The 18,370-nt window shown below is 44.2% G+C and overlaps 1 protein-coding gene across 5 annotated transcripts in view; it reads right to left on the bottom strand.

Annotated features, from left to right (window-relative positions):
- CUL3 (cullin 3) overlaps nt 1-17,796 on the bottom strand; it is a 49,660-nt gene extending 31,864 nt beyond the window's left edge. For 2 of the 5 annotated variants that reach the window (XM_081192132.1, XM_081192134.1), the window contains exon 1: nt 4,253-4,365. In XM_081192132.1, coding sequence (XP_081048258.1) covers nt 4,253-4,345 — 93 coding nt within the window. In that variant the 5' untranslated portion in view covers nt 4,346-4,365. Of the gene's footprint in view, nt 1-3,997; nt 4,134-4,252; nt 4,366-17,338 lie in introns of those variants that run through there. The other 3 variants (XM_081192133.1, XM_081192135.1, XM_081192136.1) reach the window with 3 other exon arrangements.
- Nucleotides 17,797-18,370: the final 574 nt, after the last annotated feature.

Genomic DNA, 18,370 nt, shown 5'->3' with positions numbered 1-18,370 from the left:
ACAGAAGAGGCCCTATCCTATCCATCCACAGTTCAACTTCTGGAGGATATGAGGCCCAACAGAATCTTACTGCCTGACCTTAGCAGACAGGAAAGTTATAATCAAAAAGCATTCCCTACAGTACACTGAATTTGAACTTTAAAATTTGGGAGAAACTCTGTACTACACTTTTTCCCATTCTCTTAAAAGCACGTTAGAGCAGAATGATGCAACCCCAATTTGAAGGAAATCCCATCTAGCAAAAGATTGCCTGCTCTATCTCATATTGGACACATTACCTGTTGCATTTCCACCAATTAATTTGAACCTGTTTCCATTCTAGTTTTGTATAATGATCAGAGCCAAATAGAAACTACTTCAGAATTCAGCAGCAGCAAACATGTCTATCCGAAAATATATGCCAAGGAAATGGCTTGGGTCAATATTTAACTAGTCAACTCAAAGACCGTTTTGACCGGTCAAATGTTTAACTTACCAATTCCCATTTGTATACAGCTGTTTTGAATCAGACAATATGATATAGCAGAAAGGGAGGACGGGTGCTTGTATTAAGTGGGACCAAAACTGCATAGCAATAAGCTACTCACTGTTAAAACATGCAGATAGGAAAAGCTTTCATGACATTGTTTTTCCAGGAACCACCATTCCTTTTACAAAACAAATGTTTTAAAGTCCAAAGAAAGTAGCAAGACTGCCCTGAAGTACTATTTCAGCAGGTATGAAATGACTTCCAGTTACAAATTTCCTGGCTACTAATGCTGTGCTGGATGAATTGGGAAGGATGAAAAAAAGATGCAGAGGCTTATTCCACTTACAAGTGGAGCTAGTGATCAATTTGACATCAACACTTGTATATCATAACTAAGTCTACACTTTCTGTATTTTTATTATATTATTTTATTATTTCTTCTTATATATAAAAAAAGAAAATACCACTGCTAGCTCAAGCAAGGTACAAACACTATGCTACAGATAGACAGACAGATAGATAGATAGGACAGATCGATATCTCACCTAAGTGAAGAAAGTAAATAGATTGGTACCTCGGGTTATAGACGCTTCAGGTTACGCGATTTTGGGTTCTGCACCGCGCTGAACCCGGAAGTACCGGAACGGGTTACTTCTGGGTTTCGGTGCTTCGTGCATGCGCAGAAGCGCCAAGTTGAGACCCAAGCGTGCGCAGACATGGCGCTGCGGGTTGCGAACGTCGCAAATGTGCTTCCCACACGGATCACATTCACAACCCGAGGTTCCAATGTACTTTTAATCTTAATGTTCTAAACAAGTTGTACTGTTTGTTGTAAAAATCAAAAGCCTGCACACAATAGCTTGGGTTCTGACACAGTTTCATACTACAATAATGAGCTTGGTTACAGGTAGATAGCTGTGTTGGTCTGCCGTAGTCGAAACAAAATAAAAAAAATCCTTCCAGTAGCACCTTAGAGACCAACTAAGTTTGTTATTGGTATGAGCTTTCGTGTGCATGCATACTTCTTCAAATACACTGAAACAGAAGTCCATGTGCTTGGGTGAGCCATGAGTGCATGAATTATTCTCCCCTTAACCCACCTGGAGCAACTAAAAGGAGACTGGAAGCAACTGCTTCTGTTTTCACCTAACCAACCACAGTTTGTCTAGGTCAGTACTGGGATGAACTGTGGCTAATTTAAATCATAGTTAAATCTGAGCAGAAAGACTTGAAATAATGGATTACAATCCTGGCTTGCATTGTAGCTCCCTATTCAGACATAACAAACCATGGTTAGTTGAAGCAGAAACAAATGCTTCTTATAACCTCTGCATGACCACGCCAGAGGAAGAGAGATGAGGGGCAGCAGACACATGGATATAACACAAAATTAATATTTTATTATAAATCAACGAGTTGAGCTACCATATATTTAAGTGATCAGATCCTCTTTAGTTGTTGTTGGCATCCATCTGTCTTGAGAGACAGCAGTGTGCCTCCGGGGGTGAAGTCAAGCGTTAACCCTAGAAAGCTGTATTATGGCAAAAAATTGACATTACCACACAGACTAAGAAAATAGGCTGTTTAACCAGACATGGGCATGAATCAGGCTGTGCACATGCACATTTTCCGATACAGAGTATAAATAAAACAAATGTTGAACAGACATTATTTTGTGCTATGTATATGAGCACATGTGACATATGTGAAAGCCCAAGAAAAAACAGTAAAATTAAAGAGGAAAGCCTGAACCTCTGAAACCTTTGGGGGTAGGTTCCCAAAAGAATTAATTTCTTTTGGCTTGTAAATTTTTTTGCTTTAGAATAATGGACAAAATTTTTTAGACGAGGAATTCATACTTCACTAATCCAAAATTATTTCTAAAACTGTAACAAAAAGAGTTTTATGTACAGAATTAGATCATCACAATTCCTGTACATTGGAGGACAAGCAAGTCCTGAGTAGTATACAGAGAGTATAATTTTCAAATGCAAGAGCAAGGTGCATTCCAATACTGGAAGGGCAATGCCATTGTCACAAGGAAGGCAGTGCATTATTTGATTGTGCTTTCCTCTTGTTGGCATAGCTGGTGGATCTGTTTCTGTCCTCTTTACTATGTCTCAAAGGAGTGGGAGAAAGTACAGAGCAACATAATTTTGTTGCCATCAAGTTCATGTTGTTGCAAAACTGTCAGATCCAAGATTCAAAGGTAGAAATGTAAATGATGATAGCACTGCTTCTGCATTTGACTGGCTTACAAAACAGGCTGCAGATTTAGGGAAAGGTACTTTCAAATGTTGCAAAGCACAGAACATCTTCAAGTATTTGGCCAAGGAATGCACTCTGGGATTCTGCCAAGCATATCCCTCATGTAACATGGTGGCAAGGCCTTTTGCACAACACAGCCTCAGACTTCTCTTGCTTTTCACCTACTTCAGATTCCACCATCTTCCGCAGCATGTTGAAGAAAATGGTCTATGTTTGGATATACATTAAAACAAGAAATAAACTGACATGTGAAAGGATAAAAGCTTGTTTCAATCTGGGATAACCTTCAGTCTTTAGAAGTCCATGATAAATAGGAAGACAACTATGAAGAACAGAAAGTGATAGCAAAAACTTGAGACTAACTAAATTTCAAAGTATTTCCTGAGTTTTGTTCCATTTCTCCTCTTTTTCTCAGTCCTTTTTACAAAAATTAATGCCTTATGGCTGCTTAATAATGGGAGTCATAATAATTTTCCAAATAAATAATAATTTAGTTTGTTTTTATTGTTTTTTTACCTAATTCTCATAAAGCAGAAAAACCAAAGAGATGCTTGGTTTCTTAAGAGTTCAACAGCTTGTAGCTCCATTTGTATCAAATACTTTTAAAAACAAATATAATTTGTAACTATTGTCCCATAAACTGAACTTTCAGTATACAAAAACTGATAACTCTAGGGTATATTAAGTTATACATAACACAGTTTACGTTGCTAAAATAACAAGCAACTTCCAAAATGTGAAGAATGATTTAAGAGAGAGAGAATTGCATTTTTAAAAAAGATTCTGAAAATTTCCTTTTCCTAAACTTTTACTGTTGTAGCACATACCGCCTGCTACATGAGGAGTCAGTTCACATTTCACCATTCTCACCTCTTCTAAATTCACTAGCACTGATCGATGTAAACAGACATGGCAACATTACAGGCAATCGGTCTGAAGTTTCTCCTTTTATCAGTACTCAACATTGATTTTATCATCTGCTTCAATAAAGCATCTCATTTCTGAATAAAACGAGCCTGGTGCTTAGTTAAAATTATAACTGAAAGTATTCCACTTTCTCTCAATGAGTTGGGAAATATGCACCCTGGTTGTCTACTAACCAACACTTTCAAAAAGCACTATAAGGTATGGTCATTCACTTAGGTTAAGCCTCATCAACATCACTATAGAAAGCCAGTATATTCCTGGCCAAATAATAGGGGTATCAAACCCTGGAAAAGATGGATTTTAAGTTTAATTTTTCCCATAGCCATGCATTACCTTCAGAAGCCCAGCAGCTACATACAGGACATCCTACCACCACCACTGCCGAAATACATGCAAGTAACTTGGAGAAACTGTACTACCACAAAAACGAAGTTCAGAGGCCTCTGAATCAATTGGCAACACATCACACCAGTGAACAGGTCATGGAACACTTCTGCAAAATTCTGTTTTGCTTTGTAGGCAATATGCAATACCTCACATTGACTACAAGTTTCTTTCTCAAGTGAAGGATTTATAATACACTGTTACCTCTGAAGTGTTTTCTTTATAACACTTTTCTAAGAATCCTTTGAAAGGATTATTTTCAAGTATTTTAAATAGTTTTACAAAAACTGCCTTCATTTATTCACCACACACACACACACACACACACACACACACACACACACACACACACAAACTCAATGTTCTAATGTGGTTACCAAGGGGCACAAGAGTAGTCTGTGATGTCATTAGAATGTTGAGCCATCTTTTAAAGAAATTCAAAGATTTCTTGCAACCAGATTCCACCACAAGGTTTCTTCATCTACCCCCCCCCCCAAAGTTCAGTGCAGACAATATTATTTTCGGTGATGTACATGGAAGATTCAGGTACACCGAGTGAGCCACAAAACACTGTAAATGGTGTAACTGCTTAGAAATGCAAGTGTCTACCATTTATATTGTCTTTTTTCAAAATTTCCTCACTGTAAAATGAAAGAACATATACATAAGCTTGTATCCAGGACTGTGCACATCCTCTTCCTGTACACCAAAAAATCAGCTCTGGAGGCTTCTTCAGCCCTCTGGATCAAATTTTGAGGGTGCATGGGGGCACTCAAGGGAAAAGAACAAGTAAGTTCCATTGTGGAAATATAAATCTGCTGCACTAGTGGAACAACAGTGTTGGAAACAACCCTATATATTTATTTCAATGAGAATTATGTATCCTGGCATCTAACTCATGTTATCCTTATCAGTATTTTAGATGTTGCTTTAACACTGCAATTTTACACATACCTCTCAGAAGTACCGGTAAGCACCCGTAAGTTCAGTGGTGCTTCGTCCCAGGTGAGTATAGGCCTAAAACTAATCATTTTACCATTTTTAAAGCAATATTTAATCTTAATGTATTCAAAGAAGCTCAGAACCCCAGACATTTTTGACACTTTAAAAAGGAGTCTATAAATAAGAGACTTCAACACTTGACAAATAAGAAAGAGGGAGGGAGCACACAAGCTTCCAGCCAAAACTTAGCGTATATCGGCAACTTTCTTAAATGTCTGAGCATTTCAGTGCTTGTATTAGTGGAAATCTCTAAGAAATTTTGAAGTGAAGACACACTACTATTATAAAGATCAAAGTGTCACCATCACTCAAATGTTTTAGCTCATAGTGTATGTGAAAACTTTATATGGCATTGTAAGGAAATTAAAAAATCAAAACTCCAAGAGAGCAGATTCAGCACGTTGAAGAGGAACCAATGTCCTTAGCAATGTAGGACATGCTTTGCATGCAAAAGGATCCAGATTCAATCCCTGATGTTTTCAGTTAAAAGGGATCATATAGCAGGCTAACAAGTCCTCTACCTGAGATCCCAAAGAGCTGCTAGCATACTGAGTGAGATGGAGTTTTGAACCCGCAGATACATCCACTAACAGAAGAAGAGGGGTAGATTATTTTCACCAGTTCCCACCCCTCACCCCTTACATGCTGCTCTCTAAAGCTGATTCACATGGCTGCAGACAGGAATCAGGAAAAAAATATCACCTACTCTCTCCACTGAATCAAAAGTGCCGGACTGGCTCTGGAGACAAGCTCTTTAGCGGCATCTTGTTCAACAACTGCTCCTGAATCAAAGTATCACATGAAACCACATCCGAAACTTTGCTGTTTTCCTCTAGTCCAGGGTTTCCCAAACTTGGGTCTCCAGCTATTTTTGGACTACTGCTTCCATCATCCCTGACCACTAATCTCACTAGCTCAGTTGTTGTAGTTGTAGTCCAAAAACAGCTGGAAACACAAGTGTGGAAATCCTGTTCTAGTCTATTAAACCAGTTGGTTGCTCAAGAAGGAAACTAGGGTAGTACATCTTAGGTTGGTATGCAGATTTCTTAAACAATAATACCATGCTGACAAGTAATATTCCATATTCTCATGAGAACTTACAAGTTTATTTGTTTCATCACTTTTCAAGCACAGACACTAAACCAAGTTTTTTTGTTTTTGTTTTTAAGACATTAGTGCCATTTGCTCTTTAGTCTCCTATGACTGTACAACTGTCTCATGAATTCTGGAGTCCAATACTGATTAACTAATGTAATCAGATTGTCATCATTTGAATGACTGTAGATTATCCAAGAATTCTTAAACACACTTTCCTGTTATCCTGACAAGGATTTTTGCCTTGCCTTCATTGGTGTTCTACATCTAAGCAAGGCTCCATTCTCTGTAAATATGAAGTACAGTGGTGCCTCGCAAGACGAAATTAATTCGTTCCGCAAGTTTTTTCTTCTTGCGAGTTTTTCGTCTTGCGATGCACGGTTTCCCATAGGAATGCATTGAAAATCAATTAATGCGTTCCTATGGAAACCGCCTTCAGACCAGGTCCGGGGACAGTCTGTCCCCCGACCTCTTCTGAAGGCTGGGGGGGGGGGGGACAAGGGCTTTTCTTCCCACCCCCAGCATTTTTAAAAACCCCGGGACAGCGGAGGACTTCTCCGCTGTCCAGGGCGATCTTAAAATGCTGGCGGGCGGCATTTTAAAATCGCCCGGGACAGCGGAGGACTTCTCCGCTGTCCGGGGCGATGTAAAAGCCCCTGGGAAGGCAGGCAGGGGGGAGCAAAGACTTTCGCCCCCCACCCGCCTTCAGAAGAGGTCCTGGACCTCTTCTGAAGGCGGGCGGGGGGCGAAAGTCTTTGCTCCCCACCGCCTGCCTTCCAAAGCCGTCCGGGACAGCGGAGAAACGTGCTGCCTTTCTCCGCTCTCCCGGGAAGGCAGGCAGGGGGGAGCAAAGACTTTTGCCCCCCGCCCGCCTTCAGAAGAGGTCCTGGACCTCTTCTGAAGGCGGGCGGGGGGCGAAAGTCTTTGCCCCCCCCGCCTGCCTTCAAAAGCCGTCCGGGACAGCGGAGAAACGCGCTGCCTTTCTCCGCTCTCCCGGGAAGGCAGGCAGGGGGGAGCAAAGACTTTCGCCCCCCGCCCGCCTTCAGAAGAGGTCCTGGACCTCTTCTGAAGGCGGGCGGGGGGCGAAAGTCTTTGCCCCCCCCGCCTGCCTTCAAAAGCCGTCCGGGACAGCGGAGAAACGCGCTGCCTTTCTCCGCTCTCCCGGGAAGGCAGGCAGGGGGGAGCAAAGACTTTCGCCCCCCGCCCGCCTTCAGAAGAGGTCCTGGACCTCTTCTGAAGGCGGGCGGGGGGCGAAAGTCTTTGCCCCCCCCGCCTGCCTTCAAAAGCCGTCCGGGACAGCGGAGAAACGCGCTGCCTTTCTCCGCTCTCCCAGGAAGGCAGGTGGGGGGAGCAAAGACTTTCGCCCCCCGCCCGCCTTCAGAAGAGCTTCCCTGCTATCCCGGACTGCTTTTAAAATGCTGGCGGTGGGGAGCAAAGCCTTTCGGCCCCCGCCGGCCTTCCTGGACCTCTTCTGAAGGCCGGAGGGGGGGGAAAGGCTTTGCTCCCCACCACCAGCATTTAAAAGAGGTCCCCGGAGAAGTCTTTGCCCCCCCTCGCCTGCCTTCAAAAGCCGTTCGGGACAGCGGAGAAACGCGCTGCCTTTCTCCGCTCTCCCGGGAAGGCAGGCAGGGGGGAGCAAAGACTTTCGCCCCCCATCCGCCTTCAGAAGAGGTCCTGGACCTCTTCTGAAGGCGGGCGGGGGGCGAAAGTCTTTGCCCCCCCGCCTGCCTTCAAAAGCCGTCCGGGACAGCGGAGAAACGCGCTGCCTTTCTCCGCTCTCCCAGGAAGGCAGGTGGGGGGAGCAAAGACTTTCGCCCCCCGCCCGCCTTCAGAAGAGGTCCTGGACCTCTTCTGAAGGCGGGTGGGGAGCGAAAGTCTTTGCCCCCCCGCCTGCCTTCAAAAGCCGTCCGGGACAGCGGAGAAACGCGCTGCCTTTCTCCGCTCTCCCGGGAAGGCAGGCAGGGGGGAGCAAAGACTTTTGCCCCCCCCGCCCGCCTTCAGAAGAGGTCCTGGACCTCTTCTGAAGGCGGGCGGGGGGGGCGAAAGTCTTTGCCCCCCCCGCCTGCCTTCAAAAGCCGTCCGGGACAGCGGAGAAACGTGCTGCCTTTCTCCGCTCTCCTGGGAAGGCAGGCAGGGGGGACAAAGACTTTTGCCCCCCGTCCGCCTTCAGAAGAGGTCCTGGACCTCTTCTGAAGGCGGGCGGGGGGCGAAAGTCTTTGCTCCCCCCCGCCTGCCTTCAAAAGCCGTCCGCGATAGCGGGAAGCGCTTCCCTGCTATCCCGGACTGCTTTTAAAATGCTGGCGGTGGGGAGCAAAGCCTTTCGGCCCCCGCCGGCCTTCCTGGACCTCTTCTGAAGGCCGGAGGGGGGGAAAGGCTTTGCTCCCCACCACCAGCATTTAAAAGAGGTCCCCGGAGATTTCCCTATGGGCTTTTGTCTTGCGAAGCAAGCCCATAGGGAAATTCGTCTTGCGAAGCGCCTCCAAAACAGAAAACCCTTTTGTCTTGCGGGTTTTCCGTCTTGCGAGGCATTCGTCTTGCGAGGTACCACTGTACCCCAGTCTCCATAAATTCTGTCATTTTTCCTGTTGAGGGTAACTGTCAATTCAATTTCTTTGAGTTTCTTCAGATATACTTATAAAACCTTACTGTGGTTTTTCATTAGTTATTAGTTACATTCTGGAGCCAGTCCAGACATTACATTTTTCATGAAGAGGAAAGTTGTAAATTATCACCAATTATCAGCTTTTCCATGTTGATGCTGTAACATGCAGTATGACTAATCATATGGCTTTCTGGTATGAAGTCTTTCCATGCCACTGCCAACACCTGATATTATTAGGAACAGGTGGAGCTCATGTAGAAACTCTTTTTTAAATGTGAAAAAATCATATGATAGCCACTGCTACATGTTGTGATGGAGCATGGAGAAACTGTCAAGTGTGATAAAGGTAACACATAAGCCAGAAGTTGTGCATCTGCTTCTCTCCTGTGTTAATATGCTCATATTAAATAAATATATTTATGCCTTTTCAAAACTAAACTCCATTTTAAAATTTCTCTTTGCTTTCCAACTGGTTATTAAACTCTGAATTTGTCAAAAATATGATCCTAAACTGTAACATTGTATTTACTGTTCACCCTGTTCTTACAATAAAAACAGATGTAATATTTTAATTTTGCTGCAAATTGTTTGAACAAACATTTACTGCTGTAAAAACACATTTCTCTTCATGGCAGTAAATATGCATTTCAACGAGTTCCATCACACCTATGTATGTCTTTACTATTAGAATCCCAAATTATGAGGTGTCATTCTAATTTTTGTCTTCTTCATTGTTCCGTTACTCTTCATTAAACTTAGGATTCAGGACTTCCCTATAACTTAAAATAAGTTTAGGAAGACTTTGATAACTTCAGCACTTACACTAGCTTTATATTTCCAAATATAGCCCCCTAACTTATCAAAAACCCATAGCAAGAAGAAATATTTCAAGGAAGCAAAGTTTGCTTTTTGGCTTTGCACAGAGACTGCTATTGGCTTTTCTAAATAAAAGTAATACATGTGAAGTATTTTCTTGCTTCCCACCACAGAAATGGATATAAACCAAACACTAAGATACAAATAAAGTACATGTACTTCCATAACAGGAATCAGGAAGAGCGTGTTTGGGTATAGATCTCTGGACATGCAAGATGATCAGTTACACGTTTTAAGACTTCTTCAACCCCAAAGCCATAATTTCATTATCAATGTTTTAGGTTTCTTGATAACTGAGAAATAATGGTAATGAAAATGAATTTTATATATTTACATTTGAGGCTTGCCAAGGGTCCACAATTCCAATTACCATGATGAGTTCTTGTAAGCACAATGCAACATACACAAACCCCTTGAGTTTAAACTCTCTTGAGTTTAAAGCTGGGGATGTGGGGAGGGGAGAAGTTATCTCCACATTTGTGCTATACCAGAGGCCCTCCAAAAAACAATGCAATTGCAAGGACACTCCCCTATTCAGCTCCAACTCCAAGCCCAAGAGGAGGGCTAGAACTTGTGCTTGTTAGATTGTGCTTCCAAGGGGCTGAAGTGGGAACAACTCTTTCCTCCACTGTGGCAAGTTTGAAGCTGGAAAGGGCAGAAGATAATTTTCCTGGTCCTTAGGGTACAGTGCAATGTCAAGGATTACACCTCCATGCATGTGACCTACTAAGGTAAACTAGGATTTGTGGGCTCCTGTTAAGGGCCACACAAGACATGACAGGAACAAAAAAAATTCTTTACATCCATTGCCTTAATGTATGGTGATAAGAATCTACATTTTCCAGCAAAAAGTTTATAGCTGAAAGCAGCTGAACTCTACCTCCTCCCATACCTTACATCCTGAACCCTGCATCCCTTCAGGCTCTTTTCGCCAAGCTTGGCTCCAATGTGAGCCAGGGCCATGACAAAAGTTCTCCAAACAGCAGTGTGTAGGAAGTTCGATTCCTGGCAACTACATTTTGCGGGGGTAAAAAGTAGACCTTCTTGCTTCCTGTGAATGGGGCAAGTATGCAAACAAACATACTTGGCTGCCTCACCACATATAGGTTAGCACAATTTTATAGTCTCAATTATAACAAATGGGAAAAGTTCTTGAAAAACAGAGAACTCTGAAATAAAATAAGTGATTTTTTTAGTATGGAGATTTTTGAAAGCAGTTGAAAGCACCTTTTGTCAACCCTTATTACAGATGCATTATCTAATTGGACAAAATGCCAGACTGAGCACAGGTTTGAGTGTTATAATGACAACATGCTTCAAACAGAACTCTATTTTTAAGACCCAACTATTCTATCAACAGCAATTTGCTTTAACATATTTCAATCTTGTATTTTTAAATTGTTGTAACCTACCCCGAGACAGAATAATAATTGCAACAAAAATACCCTCCTACTGCACACTGAAGTCTTGCCCCCACCACCATAACAAGCAAGTAAAATACAAGGCCTGTGATTGGTTTGTGACTAGGAGTTCAACCTTAAATGTGATGGGGATGTGTGCAAAGTTCCAGAATCTATCAGCACTTCTAAAATCCTGCCAACAAACACACCAGCCAGAACAGAAGGGGTGGTGGTGGACTTACCTCTCTTTTGATCTGTTAGTGTGTGTGAAATAGTTACACCAATACCAGACATACAGGATCCAGTTTAGGACCTCTCGAATGAATGAAAGATCCTTGAATCCAAGGCTGCCTATGTCCTGTCCCAGAAACTCCCATTTTGGGACCACTGGTAGAAAGACGGCCAGTGGTAGATCTAAGTATATGAAGGCATAGCAGGGTCCCTCAATGGCAGATTATGAGTCTCTGCTGGCGAAGCTCTTCCCTACTGAAGAGCCATTGTTATTTCTTTCTAACTCCCTCCAGCCAGATGTGGGGTTCAGAATTGCAAGGCTGCATCACTTACCAACTGGGAAACTCAACAAACACTTGCTGAAATTTCATTTAAATGAATTGGCCACCACCTCTATCAAACAGAGAATGCATCATTATTCAAACTGAAAATGTGAAGCAAACTACAAATATATCTCCTGAAGTAGGGTATTGGGTAACTCACAAAGAAAGAGGCTGAAAGGGATTAGGCAGTGAACAATGGGCTCAAAAACAGAATTGTCACCTTCTAGTAGAACTGCTGCATAAAATATGTTTACACCAATCTGCAATATTTTGCAGTGTCCTTGTTTACAAAATATTTAAGTAAGACACAAAGTCTTCAACTTAAACAATATACCTATATCTATTGCTGTGTGACTTGGCCACTCCCTATAGCAGGAATCACCAACTTTTTTGGACCAGAGGACAACTTTTGAATGTTGAAAGAGTGATGAGGGTTCCCATAACAAATCAACTGCTGGGGTGAGGTTGTGGTATAACACAAAATGGCTGCCATGGGGAGCATGGCATAACACACAATAGGAGATCACCACCCATGACATCCTTATGTTTACTATGGGAAGCCATCTATGTCCTGCTAATCCTTACTGTGGAGATCACACAATATTATTTTTTTACAAACACACTGATACTGTCTTTGTCCAATAGCAACAGGAAGCAATCCTCAGCACCAGGAAAAAAATACAAGGTGGCCACCTCACACTGACTCCCATTTCACAGAGTCTGAGGCCTCTGCCCTAGGGCACTGGTAAAAACATTTGTTGGCAGCAGGCACCAGGTTAACAATCCCTACCCTACAGGGAAAAGTTACCACTGTCACTAAAGTCACTGCCTAGGGTGGGTGCAGAAGGAAAGCTTGTAGAAAAGCACCACATAAGGAGCCTATGCAGAGGCAGGCAAGAGGGAAACAAACAAGTATGGCTAAGTTTAACCATCACCTAGGGCAGTGTTTCCCAACCAGGGGCCAGGATAGTCCAAGGGGGCCACAGGTGAAAATCGTGTAAGGGAGGACACAGCACGAGGCTAGGAGGCCAGAGAGGAATGTGAGAAGTGAAGGAGGGGAAAACCTTTTTTTAAAAAGAAAAAAAGTTCTGATCGGCTGGCTATCGGCTTCGCCAATCACAAACGGGTAAGGGGTTGGCCCACCAGGGCCTAGAGCTCCTTTTTGCCATGTGTGTTTTCTTGGATAAGTCCTGGATTGTTTCCGGCGAGAGGGGGCGATCACTGAGGCTCCAATTTTGACCAGTAGAGCCCGCAATCCAAAATCCCCAGGTCAGGTAAGTGCGGTGGTGGTGTGGCAATGGGTGAGCCGGAGCTGCTTGTTGCTGCTGCCAGTGCTGGGCCTGGTGACAGCCTGGGCCTGACTCTGCAAGATGCAGGGTGCAATCCACCCCAGCGCATAGCCGAGTGAAATCATCTGGTACTGCTGACTTGCATCTAGTAAATAACTAAGTGTCTACTCAGAAAAAGTTGCACTGAATTCAGTGGGCCTTATTCCCAGGTAAGGGTGTGGAGGGGATAGTGTTTTATCTAGGCAGCCAGTGCTCCTCCAGATGACAAGATCTTTTTGCACCAGGTCAGCGAGGAGAACTTGATTTTTAAAATTCTCCTATATACAGAACTCCCTGCACGCCTTTTGGACTTTTATCTGTAGGTTTTCTCCTGTGTCAAATAATTGAGGTCAGATAAGTGTTGTTTACTTTTTATACTACGTGGAAGATGGATCTTCCTCAGGAGGTTCTGCACTCTCCTTCCTTGGAGGTTTCTAAGCAGAGATTGGATGGCCATCTGTAATGGATGCTTTAGCTGAGTATCCTTGCATTGCATGGTGTTATACTAGAAAGATGACCCTTGGGGCCCCTTCCAGCTCCATGATTCTATGTTTTTCTCCTTCAACAATATTTCATTATGTTCCTATCATTTTATGTAATTGTATTTTGTATAAATAATAAAAACTATAAATAAAACATGTTCTATTTACAAACAAAATATTTAAATAGCTACCTTTCTACCAGTAGGATGAGGGGGGCATGGGCATAGCCAGGATTTTGTTAGGGGGGCAGTCTTTTGTTGGGGGGGGGGTGAAGAACATTGATTTTTACTTAGTGGAGGGGGCAACTGCCCCCTGCCCCCCCCCCGGCTACACCCATGGGAGGCCACAGGAAGGAAACAAGGTCAGAAGAGGGCCATGGTCAGGAAAAGGTTGGGAAACTGAGCTAGGACACCAAAATCACTCTTGGTAGAAGGACAGTTGGATGTTGCCCCAACCATTTCCTAAACTTTCTGAGACTGCATTGCTTTGCTACAGGGGAGAGGTTTTCAGAATCTGTCCAAATTTCTGTTGGAGCAAAATAACTTTTATTTATTACATCAATATCCTATTTTACTTCATTTGACATTTAACAGACATTAAGATCACATAACAGGCACTGAATTAAAAAGCAGATATTGTGATCAATAATGACCTGTTCAATTACTATATTGAACTTAGGTCAGTTGATCCCTTAACTCCCAAAGAAAAATATGCTTTCTCTCAGTGTGTTCCCCTATGAATGATAAAGTCAGTTAGAAAGCACTTTATAGGTCATTAAGTGTAACCCATCAGATTTTATTAGGGGTCTCTCACAGGGTTGTATGCTGTTTGTGCACAAGTAGAACAGAAGGCTAGAAGGCCTTCTGGAGTGGATTTTGGGAACAGGTTGGGGGTGTTATTTAAGGGAAAGGAAGGTTAAGGCACAAATGCAAGTCTACTTATGCAACAATTAATTCTGTCCACAAAATTTTACAACCCACTAGCACAAATTCAAAACTTTCATCAACCCAATCCAAAGTCAATATATGGACTAAGTAAGGTTGTCTCAGCATGTGATCAATACTACATTGTACATACTTTATGTATAAACTAGTGTAGATCGTGGTTAATTATCCCCATAATTCAACTTTGAATTGTGGGCACCCATCTTTTTGTCATTCCTCTTGATTTTCTAATGCTGCTTTTTTGCTGAGTAAGTTGCACCATGCTTGGTACCCATGTACTGAAGATCTTTGCTTCTATCGGTAGCTCAGTGACAACTTCTTGCCTACTGACAGCCTTCAGTCAAATTATTTAGATGCAACCCTTCCCCACGATATTCTAAAGAGCTGAGTTAAAAATATGCTTCCCCCTCCCTATTCCAGGCCAAAACATGAAAAGGTATGCCTCAAGGTAAAAACGCAAGGTTTTGTTGTTTTTGCTTTGTTTTGCTGCTGCTGGAAGTTGGATGGTAAAGAATGGCAGTTTATATATACAGTGGTACCTCGGTTTGCGAACTTAATCCGTTCTGGAAGTCTGTTCTTAAACCAAAGCGTTCTTAAACCAAGGTGTGCTTTCCCATAGCAGTGGGGCACTCAATTTACAAATGGAACACACTAAACAGGAAGCGGAACATGTTCAGCTACTTCCAGGTTTGCAGCGTTCTTAATTCAAGTTGTTCATAAACTAAGCTGTTCTTAAACCAAGGTACCACTGTATATAAACCTGTCTAGAAATTAGCTCCAACTGGTGGGCTGGACTCAGTTCCAGATCAGTCTGATCCAAGGTAGGGTGCAAATGCAGCACTACCACAATACAGTGGTGCCTCGCAAGACAAAAAGAATTCGTTCCGTGAGTCTTTTCGTCTTGCAATGTTTTTCGTCTTGCGAAGCACGGTCCGTCACAACTGCGCCTCTTCAAGTGGCTTTAAAAAAAAAGCGCAAGACGTTTTCATCTTGCAAAGCAAGCCCATAGGGAAATTCGCCTGGCGAAGCAACACAAAAGCGAAAAACCCTTTCGTCTAGCGAGTTTTTCGTCTTGCGAGGCATTCGTCTTGCGGGGCACCTCTGTACATACATATAAAAACATGCACACATATGTAGTAAGGGGGAAAATACAAAGAAACTGGGTCCCCAAATACATCTTTGAGTTAAAGGCCGGTCCCTGGTCCAAAAATGTTGAAGACTACTGTTAGTTTGCTTTAACAATGGTTATTTTAATTATCTTCAGCTCATGATGTCTATGTACCCTCCCCACTAAGTAGGCATTAAATATAGCTATTTTAAAATATTTTTCTAGAATGAGCCACAATTATGACAACTGCTAACAAAAAACACTTTTACAGGGAAAACAATGTTCTACTTTGTGTGAGAAGGCTGTGTGAACATTCTTCACCCACTAACATTTTATAGGCTCATCTGCAAGAAAGGAAAATGAAAAATGTTTACCCTGACTGCAAACTTTGTTTCTCTCAATCTGTTCAACTCCCATATACAACCAAGTGTTTGATGCATAAATCTCATCATCCAAATTTAAAAGGCTTCAAGAAACACTTGTAATATATGTTTTACTTAGAGAATAATTGTAAAACACTGTAAGCAACTGTCATTGTTGATTATCATGATAGCATCTCCCACTGCTATTCAGGCAGCCAAAACCAACTTTAAGACATTTCAAAATTAACTTGACTAACATGTTGTACTTTCAACAGCTCCTAAGAACACAGCACTTTATTTAAAAACACAGATCTCTTTATCTTCAGAATCTATTACATTGTCATTCAGGGAGTCAATCTTAGCTGAAAAACAGGGTAAATATATAATAAGCAAGTTTTGTTGCTCTTTTGCAGAGTTAATTTTCCTAATCTAACTATGCTGACTTGGAAGAAAACACTAATGGTTTCAATTGGGCTTCTGAGTAAATAGGATTGGGCAGTAATAACTTAAAATATATAAATACAAGTTTAATTTTGAGAATGGAACTGCAGGTTGATCAAATGCTGACGGTGACAGTTGTTAGTTCATTCACATAAACAGGTAGAGCCAGTTTCTTTGTGAAGGCAACAATTATTTGCCACTAGTTTCCTGACTCAAACGCAACAAAAACTTTTGCTCAAGCCTAAAAAACGTACAACCAAACATCTCCTTTTAAGCATATATGTATGTGTATAAACACTCCAGTACTCTGGCAATCAGCAAGTCAGATATCCTTAAAACAAAAACTTTACACGTTACAAAAAACAAACCCAGGCCTTCATCTTGGGTGTCCATTGGCTTTCAATCTTCAGCTGAAACAACTATCGGTCAGGAAAGATATGAGGTAATTTATGCTACAAATCACCTCGAAAATGCTCCCTCCCCGTATGACAACCCCACAGAGGGGGGGGGGATGTCATAAAAACTGTCCGGTGTCAAAATCCTTACAATATTCAGCTTCATTTATTGATACTGGCGAGACAAAAAACAAAACAAAACACAACAAGTTTGAAGTTGATACAGAACTAGTATGACGTTGGACTCTTCGGGCGAGTGTGTGTGTATATGTGTGTTCTTAAGACCTTCACGCAATTTATTGTCACTATTATTATTATTATTATTATTTAATAACAGGCGCTGTACTAGGCAGGCCATTGTCAAGGGCCCGAGGGGAAAGCCGCGATCTCCCCAGAGCCCCTTTCCTGGGGAGGCTGCGGGGGGGCCGCCGGGCCCTCTAACCTGCCTCTCCCTTTCCTGGGACGGGAACTTGGGCTCCCCGCCCGCTGACAGCCTCTCCTGAGGGGCTCCCCGGAGGGCCTCCCCTCAGAGCCCGCGGCCCGCTCCCTCCGCCGCCCCACAGACGCCCCTGTGACAAGCCAGGTCGGGCGACGAAGAGACGGGGCTCCCTTGCACGCAAGGCCGCGGCCGGCGGCTCGTCTCGCCGCCAGGCCCCGGTCCCGGCCCGGCGCCGCGACGTCCCTCTCGCTCCCTCACTCACCGGGAAGGCTCGGATCCGCATCTTGGTGTCCTTCCGGCTGCCGGTCCCCTTGCTCAGGTTCGACATCTTCGGGCCCGGCGGGAGCGGAGCCCCCCTTTCCTGAGGGGCGGGGAGAGGGAAACGGGGCCGGGGAGAAGCCCCCCTCAGGCGGCGGCGACCTTCACTCCGAGGGCGGGCGGAGAGGCGAGGTTGAGGCGAGGCAGGCCCAAGTGGCCGTCTGTACGCGGCGGCGGCAGTGGCGGCGGCGGCGGCTCCCTCAGCCTCCTGCGCCTCCTCCTCCTTCTCCGCCGCGATGGCGGCCAAACATCGCTCAGTGCGCAGGGCCGAACAGGCCCCCCCTCCCCTCACGCAGAGACACAGACAGATCCGGCGGGGGCGGCGGCGGCGCAAGAGAGAGAGGAGGGGAGGGAGGAGGAAAGGGGAGGAGCGCAGTCGGCGGGGAGGAGGGAGGAAGGGGGAGCAGAGTGGGGCCGCCAAGTCTCGCGAGAGCTCCAAACGGCTCCCGCGATAATAGGAGGCGCGCGGGGCGGGGGGGGGTGGAGAGGTAAGGAGTGTTGTCTTTCTTCCCACTGACCCTAGGGAAGCTGGAGGAGGCGGGCGGGCGAGCGAGCGAGCGGTGCTGGTGATTGGCGGGTGGTGGCGCGGAGGAGGCGGCGAGTGGGTGGATTTAGCTGTCACGTGCTACGCAGGCGGCAGGAGGCGGCGATTCGGGTTTGCACGTAGTGCGGTTGGTCGTTTGTTTCGGTTAAACCCGCTTTTAACCCGTTGCTTGCCTGGAGGCCTCTCTTAGGAAATCACTCGGGAGGTTTGGAGCGCCCCCCCCCCATTCGCCTTGAGTGCCTGGCCAAGGGCGTTTGGCTGGCGGTGGACCAAATGGCGCATCTTCTGCGGGGCCCTCATGTAAAACACGCACACATTCGTGGCTGCTGCTGCTGCTATTTCTCCCGTAGAACCAGGGGCGGGTGCTTGTGGCTCTTGGGTTACCTCAGACTCCTTATTCTCATCATCGATGGTAGTCAGGGATGCTGAGGG

The sequence above is a fragment of the Podarcis bocagei genome, assembly GCF_964188305.1.
Source record: "Podarcis bocagei genome assembly, chromosome: 4".
Taxonomy (NCBI): Eukaryota; Metazoa; Chordata; class Lepidosauria; order Squamata; family Lacertidae; genus Podarcis; species Podarcis bocagei.
Note: the sequence above shows the minus strand (reverse complement) of the source record. Positions and strands in the feature narration are given on the sequence as shown.